The sequence below is a fragment of the Cyrtonyx montezumae genome, unplaced genomic scaffold, assembly GCF_038088225.1.
Source record: "Cyrtonyx montezumae isolate F1298 unplaced genomic scaffold, pur_monq_1.0 scaffold_3, whole genome shotgun sequence".
Lineage (NCBI taxonomy): Eukaryota > Metazoa > Chordata > Aves > Galliformes > Odontophoridae > Cyrtonyx > Cyrtonyx montezumae.
Genome location: NW_027072034.1, coordinates 119298012 through 119310934, shown reverse-complemented (window position 1 = coordinate 119310934; position 12923 = coordinate 119298012). Strand labels below are relative to the sequence as shown.

The following is a 12923-nucleotide window of genomic DNA, read 5'->3' as shown; positions in this document are numbered from 1 at the left end:
CATTTAAACAAACGTACAGGTCTTATACACTGTAAAGTGTACTGCATTGTGAATGACTTATTTTTAAAAGATTGGCGAAACAGCACTTTTTTTTTTTTTGTGAAAGTATGCTTGGAAGATTATTTCTGTAGATTTTCATTTGTACTACTGCATGTTTTTAGCTATTGAGAACAATGTAATATAGAATGATATTAACCCTTATTTCCATCCCAAAAAAGTTTGAAGGCATTTCCTGAAACTGAATGAAAGAGTGATAACAGAAGACTGTCTTGGGGGCACCATGATGGATTCCTGTGTTTTAGAGTGGATTGCAAAAATCAGTATTAGAGTTCAATTTTGGGACTTCTGTTTGCTGACAGGATAGGTTGAGGGATGCTTTTTAGGTAGAGTATGCTGTAAAGGAAGAAGGGAGAGGAATGTGAAATGGCCTTAAAAACAATTTTGTCCCCAAGTAATCACCATATTGTCTAAGTATTGTGCTTGTAATTTCTTCAAGGTTCAGTTATTTTTCCTCTACTTTCATGAATTCTGGTGGATCACCTGCTCCATGTTAGTGACCCATATGCACGCACCTGGCCCTATGAAATGTGACATAAATCCTTACATCAGTATTGCATTTTGTATATGAAATCCTAGATTGACTTTCAAACTGATACATTGACTATTGTAGCATAGAGAAGGCTGTTAGAATTATACTTACCTAGACAGAAGATGACAGCAAGTCTGTGAATTACAGATTTCTAGAAAATTCCTACTGTTTTATTCAAAGAAATATTCAGTTTCTGTAGGAGTTCAGATATTTTTGTTTTTGTTAGTTGTAACCTGGTATTTAGAAGTAACTACTTAAACCTTTTGATGATATCAGAGATTGTAAAGCTCTTGGTCACTCAGAACTTAAAGGAAAAGGTTGTATCCACTTCATTCACAGCTGATAGTTTTCTATCTACACAACCTAAAAGCTACAGTTAGGGAAGTTGATTTGTTCACTGTCATTTTAGATATTTTAGGGTGTCTATAGTGCAGTATCTTAACACAGATGTTACTGCAGTGGTAGATTGTGATTTTTGTTATTCATATTTTGAAGAGAAACTGAAAATTGAATTAATTGTAAAAGTAAGAGCGTTTTCTTACATTGTATAAGTTGATATTTTCATTGTTATAGAAGATTATGTCCAAAATTGTAGGACTGACATGTTTTTGTATGTGTAACTTAATTAAAACCCTGTTTTGTGCTCGATCGTTTCATCCTAGTGTTTTGCTACACAGCTGCTCTATTCTGTAGTATAGCAAACCAAATACATTTATAGATTGTTAAATAAGGAGGAGTGTCATTTGCAAGTTATAAGTTTCCATTTTCAGAATGGTCTTGATGTGAAGCAGATCTAGTAAATCTAATATACTAGATTTAAAAGAACAAAACAGATCTGTCATCTATGTCTGATTTTCTGGATTTTTTTTTTTGTAATTGCTTCATAAACTGTCACTACCTAATATTGCTTACTAATTCATTTGCATTTCTTTTCTAGGCACTCTGCTTAATAGTGCTGCCATTCATTCCTGCATCAAACCTCTTTTTTCCTGTTGGATTTGTAGTAGCAGAACGAGTGTTATATGTTCCTAGCATGGGATTCTGCATTTTAGTAGCACATGGATGGAAGAAATTATCAAATAAAAGGTATGGTAGATCTATTCATAACTGGTTTAATTCATGTCTTACCCTTAATTTAACAAATTTATCAGTACTGGCATTCCCAGTAGACTTTCTACTGGTGTTGTCAAGTTTTTATTATTGAATGTAGAGTAGTGACAGCTTGGCAGTCATGTTAAGAGATGACAGCAAGGAACTTACCAGACCAGTGGATATTTTCATTTATAAGCACACATGCATCATCATTAACATTGCTTTCAGAATGGTACATGAGCTGTTTTCCCTGTGGAAGAGTTTAGTGCTGCTTTAAGGGATAAATGTTTGCTAGACTGTTTATTAGGAAAAACGCTTCAACATCAGCAGATATGTTGGTAGCATTTGTCCACATGCATGTTGGATGTGCAGTCAGGTGCTTGACTTCTCAGGATATTCTTCTAATTAAATACTGTTACTTATTTAATAATTAACTGTTGTTGAGCTTAGTGCTACAAAGAAGACACATTAGAAGTTACTTTTTACTGTGCTGTGGGTTAATTCCATAGTATCATAGCAGGTAAATTCACAATATTTTCAGCCTGTGCCTCATTCTTGCTTGTGAAATGTCAGTGATGTACAGCTTGTAAAATGAGAGGATAATGTATTTAATTCAGTTATTCAACTGAGTTTTTAGATTTAGATTTTTTGTCAAAATCATAGAATCACAGGGGTTGGAAGGGACCTCAAGAGATCATCGATTCCAACCCCCCTGCCAAAGCAGTTCCCTACACCAGGTCACACAGGTAGGCATCCAGGCGGGTCTTCAGTATCTCCAGGGAAGGAGACTCCACACCCCTGTGCAGCCTGTGCCAGTGCTTCGTCTTTTCTCAAGGCTTAAGAGGCCCAATCCACTCAGCCTTTCTTCATAGTGGAGATCCTCCAGGCCCCTCACCATCTTTGTGGCCCTGTTTGGCTGGACTCTTTCCAAGAGATCTGTCTTTTTTACACTGGGGAGCCTAGAACTGGACACAGTACTCCAGATGAGGCCTCACCAGGGCAGAGTATAGGGGGAGGGTCACCTACCTTGACCTGCTGGCCATACTTTTTTTAATGCGTCCCAGAATGCCATTGGCCCTCTTGGCCACGAGAGCACACTGCTGGCTCATGGTCAACCTATCGTCCACCAGGAAACCTAGGTCCCTCGCTACAGAGCTCCTCTCCAGCACATCATCACCCAGCCTTTACTGGTGCATGCAATTACTCCTCCCTAGGTGCAAGACTCTACACTTGCTTTTGTTAAATTTCATCCGGTTTCTGACTGTCCAGCTCTCCAGGCTGTCCAGGTCTTGCTGAATGGCAGCACAGCCTTCAGGCGTGTCAGTGGTTTTGCTGAAGATCAGTACTTTTCATATGAAGTATATTGCTTTCTGTGAAATTTTTGCAACTTGATTAATGAGATTTTATCATGAGTTCATGGCCTTTAATCTTCTTTTTTAGCATGTTTTTATTTTAGTGGATAGCAACTCACCATGCTTGGTGAGACAGTTTTGCCAAATAGAGATTTTTGTAATTATTCAGAAGTAATTAGATAAAAATTTTTAGAGGTTGGATTTGGAGAGAGAGCCAAATTTTAAGAAAAGTTTTCAGAAATTTGATTATTTTTTGTATTTGTAGTTTTACTACATAAACCGAATGAATAAAGTGCAGAAGGAATTCAAGGATCATAGAAAGTGTACCCTAGTGCACTGATCTGTTCAAGAAAAATAGTCTAAATACTAAATACTGAGATTCCTCCCCAGGACAAGCTATTGTTGTTTTTATTCTGAGGCTATTACAAGGTTAATTTAAAAGGAAATACATGTTTGAAATACTTCTGGTACCAAACATTTTAGAATGCAAGCTGCACATTGCTACAAAATGGACTGCTTAGTTATCTCTATTATGTAAAGGAACATCTTAGTTACTGATAAAATGTTCAGGGGTTAAGTTCTAAGAATGAATATCAGAGCTGTTCACTATTTGTTTAACTAAAGAATGTTTTAGATAAGAATTGTTCCCTTGGAAATTCTGCTCATATTTTGAATGTATCTTCAGTTTTCTGCTGTCTTCTACAGTGATCTGTGAGTGCTTCTCCTTGACATGGATGTTTTAACCTTGTTAACCAAATGCCATCCTACTGCTTGTTTGTACAACTGGAAGGCAGGAGTTCCCAGTCTATGTTGTCTGCTGTCATTAGATGTGAGGCCTTGCAGGACATCTTGTGTTAATTGGTTCTGCCAAAGCTGACAGCACTGGATAAGAAGAAATCCATGATACCTTGTGGGAGTGAGGAGAAAAGTATCATCACAATCCCACTATGAAGCGGCAAAAATAGAAGTGGTGTGACAGAAAACAAGGATCCAGGAGGCAACAGGCAGGGAAGAAAATTAGGCAGCAGTGTGGCTTACTATGAAAGTATAGGCAGTCAGTGCTCTAAAAAGTCTTCCAATGTGGAACAGGTACCTCACTTCAGAAATACGATTGGGGAAAGAAAAGGATTCATATGAGCCTGGCGGGGATATGGATCAGTGCATGTGTCAGTTCTCACTAATTGCTTTGCTTAAGTGTTGGAATACTCTCATAATTCTGCTGTTCTGTGTATTAATTTATTTAAAAAACAAAATTACACCAATACAGCCAAGCACTGTCTTGCACACATGTACAGCATTCTGTGTGTGAGGGGAAAACCTTGTGCTTTTTATTAAGCCTCTATGAAGTACACCAAACTGTGAACAGCTTTTGAAAAGACCAAGAAATAGTTGGTAAGGGGTGAATAACAGAATAGCTGCTTGAGAATTAGGTTTTTAATGCTTATTAATAAAGTGATGTTCATAATCGGGGGAGGCTAGGTATTTAGTATACGTTATCAGTTAGATTCATCTGGATCCATCTGTTAAAGTTTATTTTGTATTTGGTATGGTTAAACCAAATGATGTTTTAACTCCAGAAAATAAGCTGCAAATACAATATAGAAGATATTACTGACAGTTGGGTCAGAGCAGGATTTCTGCTCCTAATAATTAGAGAAATGTTTAGATCTTATATTAAGGGACATGGTTTAATGGGGAAATACTGGAGGTAAGTTGGACAGTTGGACTGGGTGATCTTGGAGATCTTTTCAAACGTTGAAGATTCTATGATTCTGATTTGCAGTTTTCATAATAAAGAGCAAGTTGCTAAAACGTTAAATCTTTCCCCTTTTCATTAGAGTTTTATTTGCTTATGGAGTGTTGAGTGGCCTCTACAGGAGACCTCTCTGATAAGATGTATTTTATAGTTAGAAAAGATCAGTAACATGTTTAGCAAGTAACATATATGGAATATTAAATAAAAGAATGAGATGATATATTTTTTTGTTTGTTTCATAGTTTGTCTTCTAGCATATAAGGTACTTCATTTAATGTAAATTAGAATTGTTTATGTGCTTTTAACAATTCTTTGTTATGTTGCTTTTTTTCTTTCTAATAGTGTGTTAAGAAAAATTTCTTGGGTTTGTTTGGCTATGGTACTGTTCACTCATGCCTTGAAAACACTGCACAGAAACTGGGATTGGCAATCAGAGTACACATTGTTTATGTCAGCTTTAAAGGTATTGTATCTTAATTAAAAAGGATAAAGGAAAATTTATGTTGCTGTTCACAAAAAAGTTGACTGTTAGTGCATGATAAGAATGAAGAGAAATTACGCTTGTTCTGCCACTTTGATTTCTGTGTTGACAGTATCTAAATCAATTACTTGCTTTTGGGAATGCTTTAACAGCAGTGTGATTCATGTGCAAGAAACAGAGGATATTTTTTTCTTGATGTGTTAAAACAGTTGAATGTATTCTCTTTATTGAGATGCTTGCACAATATGGTTGAATACAGAATCTACAAAAAAAATCCATAAAATAGTTTTTATTTTTTCCTTATGGGCATATGGCATGATAGGATAATTTGAACAGCCATCTATTCATTTTTCTATAGCTATAATGAATTTTAAAATTCTGCAAAATTTTAGGCACTAATAGCTAAGGTAAATGTGTGTCAAGCAACAAGTTAAATGCAATTGCTCTGTACACGGTGTTATTCTTGACATGCAGCAGCTTGATCTGTGATTTGTTGTTGTGTTTTTCCAACCTTGAGATGTTGGACTAGATGATCTTAGATGATCTAACCTTTCTGATTCTGTAATTCTATGTAGTTAGAAGAAAATCAAGTGTTACATAACTGGGGCTCATGCATTATAAAGTTATATATTTTTTGTTGTTTTTAGGTAAATAAGAACAATGCAAAGCTATGGAATAATGTGGGGCATGCATTAGAAAATGAAAAGAATTTTGAAAGAGCTTTGCAGTTTTTCATACAAGCCACGCAAGTACAACCAGGTAGAAGCTTTGAACAGCTGCCACTGAATGGCTTTTCCCTGCTCCTTTGATTACTTAATGTTCTGTTTTGCAGTGGTTGAACAACAAACTGCCCCAAATCCATAGTTTCTGAGTATGATAAAAGTTATTGTTAAGAGATAATAAATTTACCTCCAAAAAAAGTTCTCAATAGAAATTTCTATCTATACAAAAATGAAGACTATCCACTTTAAGCTGTTAGTGAAATTAGTTCAAGAAAACCTTTATCACACCTGTAATTCCTTTTTAAGTATGATTAACTATTATTTAATTTTCTTATTTAATACTAAGGAAAGGCAGTCAATATATCAAATTGCACATTTACTCTTTTTTTGCATACTGTTGCAAAAGAAGTTCTAGGTGGTGCTGGAGAGCCTTTCGTTCTGTAAATCTAATAAATAACTTTAATGTACTTCTACTACAGTGGAAGATCACAGACAGTTACATCAAAGTACGACCACTAATTTTTGGCCAAATGCATTTAGAATACATCTTTGGTTTATAGTTAAATAACTAGCTTCATAATTAAGGTGAAAAATAAATTAGAATTGCTTTTTTTTTTGCTGATCTTTGTGCAGAACCTGTTCTTAACATTACTCTCAAAGCACATATATTTTTTTCGTGTTACTCAGTGCATGAAAAATTTGAAGTTTCATTCTTTTCTTTATCAAGATGACATTGGTGCTCACATGAATGTTGGAAGAACTTACAAAAACTTAAACAAAACTAAAGAAGCTGAGAAATCATATATGATTGCTAAATCATTGATGCCACAGGTAATTAATAACTTAATCACCATGGGGGAGAGGGGCAAATTTTTCAGACCTACATTCATCATACAATTTTTGTATTTATCGTTAAAGATACTTGTTGCTGTAAACCTTATTACTGAAGATTGAATCTCTTAAATGAGATCTTATTACATTATATCACTGTTTATAAAATACTAACTTGGACTTCCTTTGTTTAAAAAAAATATTTTGTTGCTTTTTATACTGTTCTGGATTTATTTATTTTTGAAGATACAAAAACAGAAGCAAATTAAAAATTTCTAATCACAGCTTTTTTTTATTTTCACATCCAGCCAATACACTGATGATGTTTAGTGTTTGATCCTGTAGGATAAGGCTTAAGAACAGCATTGGAGATGGGAGAGGGCAGTTGAAACAGCAACAAAAATAAAAAAAACCTTTGCTTGAGCATGCTTTCATAAACATGTGCTCTGTTACCTTTATTATATGTCAGGATACCTAATATCTATTACTTATTTTAGCTGTTCAGGAGAAAAGGAGAGGAATATTTTGGATCTTGTATGAAAGCAGCAGCAGTTAAGGGCAAGATTAGACTGACAGGAAAATCAGCAATCTCTTGAGCAGACAATAAGGCATTAAAACATTTGCAATGTGAAGATTCTGGTAAACAATAAATCACTGACAGTGCCATAGCATTTTAATATCTCATGAAAATTTTTCATCTGCTGTATCAGTGGCTAGTGAATCTTCCTCCTTCCCTTCTTTCCCTTTCCTTCTTTCCCTTTCCCTTCCCTTCCATAGAATATCAGCCTAGACTTTCAGAGATGATCTTTGTATGACCAAGATCAGGTCGATTAAAAGTCAGTGGTCATTTGTGAAAGTCACATCGCAACATAGCAGAGATCAATTATCTGATAACATCTGTATCAAATTTAATTTGATATGGTATGTGCTTATAGAATTAAGAAGTAATAGTGTGATGTTTGTATGATTTTTTCTCTGGAGAGAAGAGTCTGACAAATTATTTCTAATGGTACCCTGAAAGAAATGTGGCAGACTGGAGTGTTAGATCTGTACTGATTTTTTTTCCTATTTTTCACTCATTGCTATTTGGAACATATATTCTTTTTGACAGATTATTCCAGGTAAAAAATACGCAGCAAGAGTTGCTCCTAACCACCTGAATGTTTATATCAATCTTGCAAACTTAATTCGAGCAAACGAATCTCGCCTCGAAGAAGCAGATCAATTGTATCGACAAGCAATTAGTATGAGGCCAGATTTCAAGCAGGCTTACATCAGCAGGTATCTTTACTAATTTCAGATATATGTATTTTTGAATATACTTACGTTTTATTTACAGTACTAGGAACAGTATTTTGTTCATACAATTTCTGTAGCGGTCGGAATTGATTTATTTTCAAATAAGATGATAAAAATTTGGAGCAGCCATTATTTATGGCAAGAACTTTTGTTATAATTTCTGTTTCAGATAGTGTCTGTATTCCACATACACTGTGTTTTCAAACATTATATAGGAAGATGCTTCCATTAGATTTCTTCATGAATCTCAAACTCAGATTTCTAATCTCCTTGTTTACTTTTGAACTAAAATGATTTTGATTAGTCTGAGTTGTAGAGTTTTATTTATTTTTTAAACAGTTGAGAAAATGCAAGACTTAAAGAAATGGGAAACATGAAAATAGGAGGCTAAGTAGAAGTTACTTGACTGTGGGTTTTGAGGCTTTTGTTCACTTTTTTGTTAATTATTATTCTCTCTAGGACTTAGTGACGTGCTGAGGTACTTAGTGAGTTGAGATGCCATCCAGAGAGACCTCCTCAGGTTTGAGCTGTGAGTGGAGGTGAACCTCATGAGGTTCAGCAAATCCAAGTGTGAAGTTTTGCACCTGGGTTCCGCAGGCCACATTATCAATACAAAGAAAAAACTTGGCACAACCCTGTCAAAAAGAACTTGGGAGTACTCATGCGTAGTACGCTGGACGTGAGCCAGCAGTGTGCTCTTGCAGCTCAGAACACCAACTGCATCCTGCATCAAAAGAAATGTGGCCAGCAGGTCAAGGCAGGTGATCTTGCACCTCTACTGTGCTGGGTTGAGATGTCATCTGGAGTACTGCATCCAGATGTGAGAGTCCCTGGTACAAGAGAAGACATGGACCTGTTGGAGAATGGAAGAGGGCCATAAAAATTATCCAAGAAATGGGACACTTCCTCTGCAAGGACAGGCTGAGAGAGCTGAGACTGCTCAGCCTGGAGCGGAGAGGACTCCAAGAAGACCTGATAGCAGCCTTTCATTACCTAAAAGGGGCTATAATAAAGAAAGGGACAGAGTCTTTCGTATAGCTCTCAAACTGTCAGAAAGGGTCATTTGTGACAGATCAAAGGAAAATGGTTTCAAACTAAAAAAGGGAAGATTTAGATTGGATGTAGGGAAAAAGTTTTTTATGATAGAGGAAGTGAAGCACTGGAACCAGTTGCCTGGAGAGGTGGTGGATGTCCCATCCTTGGGGACATTCAAGGTCAGGCTGAAGGGGGCTCTGAGTTGCCTGATCAAGCTGTAGCTGTCCCTGCTCATTGCAGGGGACTTGAACTAAATGACTTGAAGTCACTCAAACGATTCTCTGAGATGCCTTGACAGTAGCTGTTGCTGGGCCTATATCAGGAGTCCTTGATGACTTTTGTGTGTTATTTTTTTTAACTTCTAAATAAACACTGTCAGTTGTTTTTGTACTTCTATCAGTTAAAGTTGCTGAAGGTTACATTTGATTCTTCAACAGGGGAGAGTTACTTTTAAAAATGAACAAGCCTCTGAAAGCTAAGGAAGCTTACCTTAAGGCTCTAGAACTAGACAGAACCAATGCAGACCTGTGGTACAACTTGGCAATTGTTTACATTGAACTGAAAGATCCAACAGAAGCCCTGAAGAATTTTAACCAAGCACTAGAACTCAACCCAATGCATAAGCTGGCATTGTTCAATTCAGCCCTGCTAATGCAGGAATCTGGTAAGTTAGTTGTTCCTTAAGTAATTATTGTGTATTTGTGTTTGTAAGATTTCAGTTAATTGAAGTGTTTTTGAAAAGCAGTAGTATTCATAGTATTATAAAGGAAATTTTGTTGTAGTGGTCATATTTGTAATCAATTGTTAGCATGCAGAATATGCACAGTGTACATACCTTCTAATTAACACCTTGAAAACTATTTTATTCTATAACATCTTGTAAAGAACAGTGTTACGCAAAACTCTTCTTCAAAATTTTTTCCTGTATAATCTTAAAAAAAAAAAAAAGTGAATTGTGTAACATTAATGTTTTGCATTTTTTTTATTTCATCCATTCCTTATTGACTGAAAAATCTAGCTGTTTGTTGTGGGTTTTAAATCTAGCCATGGGAAATATTTTCATAGTTTCCTCTGCAGTATTTTTAATTATTATGGATCAAGCTGGAGTTTCATTAGTTTTGCTTTTCATGTGTACAGCTTCTAGCTTAATGAGTGAATGTGTGACTGTTGACATAAAAAAGGCTGTTGAAAGTAATTAGCAAGTGATGAGTAAGGTTTGTTTCCCTTTTTCTTAGGGGTAATTTACCATCCCAGCGAGATAATAGAATTGATTGGAGCTGATCCAAATGGATTATTCCTCATCTCTTTTCACATAGTAAGTTAGGCAGTACAAGAAACGCCTTGTTTCTTGTCTGAAGTAGTACAAGGAGCAGAAGTATTAGCTATCTAGTTTTGCATTACTCCTACTGGAAGGTACAGAACTGTTTGAGGAGGTGGAAGAAGATGGTTAAAATCAGCTTCCTATTCCCCCATCCTTCATTAAGCCTGTGCCTGGAATTCCTTACGAGAATATGTTCACTGAAGTATTCATAAGAATACCATAGGCTACAAGCTAGAACTGCTGCTTTTATCAGACAGAATATTTTTTTTTTTAATCTTTGATATGAAATAGTGAGAATATGTGGTAGCCTGGCTGAGTCTAATGTCACTCTATGTAGTTCTTCTCAATACGTGGTCAGGTGCTGGAATAGGCTACCCAGGGAGGTGTTTGAGTCACCATCCATGGAGGTGTCCAAGAAACATGTAGATATTGTACTGAGGGACATGGTTTAATGGGAAATATTCATGGTAGGTTTACAATTGGACTGTGGATGATCTTGGAGGTCTTTTCCAACCTTGCTGATTCTTTGATTCTGTGTCTTTAACAAAATAGGATGTATTCTAAGTTTGCCTCTGTTAAAAGTGATTAGCTAGAACTGACTTATCTGCATTCCAGTTGCTCATTCATACATGAAAATAACTGCTGTTAATCTTGTAGAGACACTTTCTGTATCTGTTGCACTGAATCTAAGTATAATTTAAAAGATAATAGGATAATGATGCTTACTTTGGCTACAAGTCAGTTGTAAGTAGTTTTGTTCTGTAAAGTAGGTAACTGTCATTTACGTTTGCTGTTACACAACACGTATAAAAAGCAGTATTTTAAACCCTTTCCCTTTCACAGATGTTACATTTTAATTTGTATAGCAATTAGCAATTTACAGGCCTGGCCTAAAAGTGTTAAGAGTAAAACTTAAATGTACTTTCTGTCATTTAGGCAATGCACACCTTAGACCTGAGGCTAAACAAAGACTGTTAAATTATGTGAAAGAAGAACCACAGGATGCAAATGGTTACTTCAATTTGGGTATGCTGGCAATGGATGACAAAAAAGATATGGAAGCAGAGGCATGGATGAAGAAAGCCATAAAGTTACAGCCAAACTTTCGAAGTGCTTTGTTCAATTTGGCACTGCTTTATTCTCAGACAGCAAAAGAATTGATGGCTTTGCCTGTACTGGAAGACTTGCTGAAATACTACCCTGATCATACCAAAGGTCTAATTTTGAAAGGAGATATCCTTATGAACCAAAAGAAGGATATAGTGGGAGCAAAAAAGTGTTTTGAAAAAATTTTGGAACTGGATCCCAACAATGTGCAAGGGAAACATAATCTTTGTGTAGTTTACTTTGAAGAACGAGACTTAATAAAAGCAGAAAAATGTTTGGTGGAAACTCTAGCACTGGCACCTCACGAAGAGTATATTCAGCGTCATCTGAACATAGTTAGAAGTAAAATCGCATCACTCAGTGCACCAGAGCAGTCATCAGTTCCAGCAGGTGATACTGCAACTGCCGATGCAGAAGGAAAAAAAAAATCATTTCAGAATTCAAAAGAACAAAAAAATAAGGAGAAACCCTCCCAAACAACAGCTGTTAACAACAGAGGACGTTCAAAAAATAAGAAACAAGCAGAAAAAAACAGTATGGAAAAAAAAGAGACTCCCAAAAAATCTGCAAAGGAAATCAAAGATATTGAGAAAAAGAGAGTTGCTGCTTTGAAAAGACTAGAAGAGATTGAACGTATATTAAATGGTGAATAGTCTTTAGTATGTCACAGTAGAGTAAGGGGGTGTACTATTTTCAATTGTTGTTTAATATATGAACCAACTGGAAGGTGGTTTCAGTATTTTCAAAAAGAAAAATGTTGACTGCATATCGCTTAACAAGAAGCAAAACTCACTGTAATGTCTTGTGTGACAAAACTGCAATTTTTAAATGTGAGGGGGATGGATGGGGATTGAAGGATAATGGGCTGAGAACAATTTTAAATGCAGAAATTTAAAATTGAGAAGATGACACTCAAAAATTATTTGTAAGTCAGGGATTTTCAGGAATGCTACTTTCAAAGAGTCAGCAAAATAACTGAGTGGAAGATTAATGGGATAAGCCAGGCACTGCCGCCATAAAAATCTGTTTGTATTAACATTTTCTACGTTTCCATTTGCACATCAGCAGTTTAAATCTTTCTATACCTTTGCTCCACATAGAAAAGCATTTTTCTTTGTCTTATTTGCCTCCAGAGCTTAGCAAAAAGTCAGTAAAATGCCACTGGTCGTAGTATGTATCTGTTAGACCATAGGACAGTGCAACAACACTAAAATTTTCAGTTGTGTTCTAAATATGGAGTGATACAATAATTTCATTTGTTCTTTACTTACTGCAAAGTTTTATACTTGATAACTCTCCTATGGTGCTCTTAAGATCTTTGGAGTCTATTTTACTTCT

The 12923-nt window shown here is 35.8% G+C and overlaps 1 protein-coding gene across 2 annotated transcripts in view; it reads left to right on the top strand.

Moving 5' to 3' along the window:
* TMTC3 (transmembrane O-mannosyltransferase targeting cadherins 3) overlaps positions 1 to 12689 on the top strand; it is a 37497-nt gene extending 24808 nt beyond the window's left edge. For both annotated transcript variants that reach the window (XM_065743205.1, XM_065743204.1), the window contains exons 9-15: positions 1527 to 1675; positions 5132 to 5252; positions 5918 to 6029; positions 6720 to 6823; positions 7935 to 8104; positions 9595 to 9821; positions 11415 to 12689. In XM_065743205.1, coding sequence (XP_065599277.1) covers positions 1527 to 1675; positions 5132 to 5252; positions 5918 to 6029; positions 6720 to 6823; positions 7935 to 8104; positions 9595 to 9821; positions 11415 to 12238 — 1707 coding nt within the window. In that variant the 3' untranslated portion in view covers positions 12239 to 12689. The remainder of the gene's footprint in view (positions 1 to 1526; positions 1676 to 5131; positions 5253 to 5917; positions 6030 to 6719; positions 6824 to 7934; positions 8105 to 9594; positions 9822 to 11414) is intronic.
* Positions 12690 to 12923: the final 234 nt, after the last annotated feature.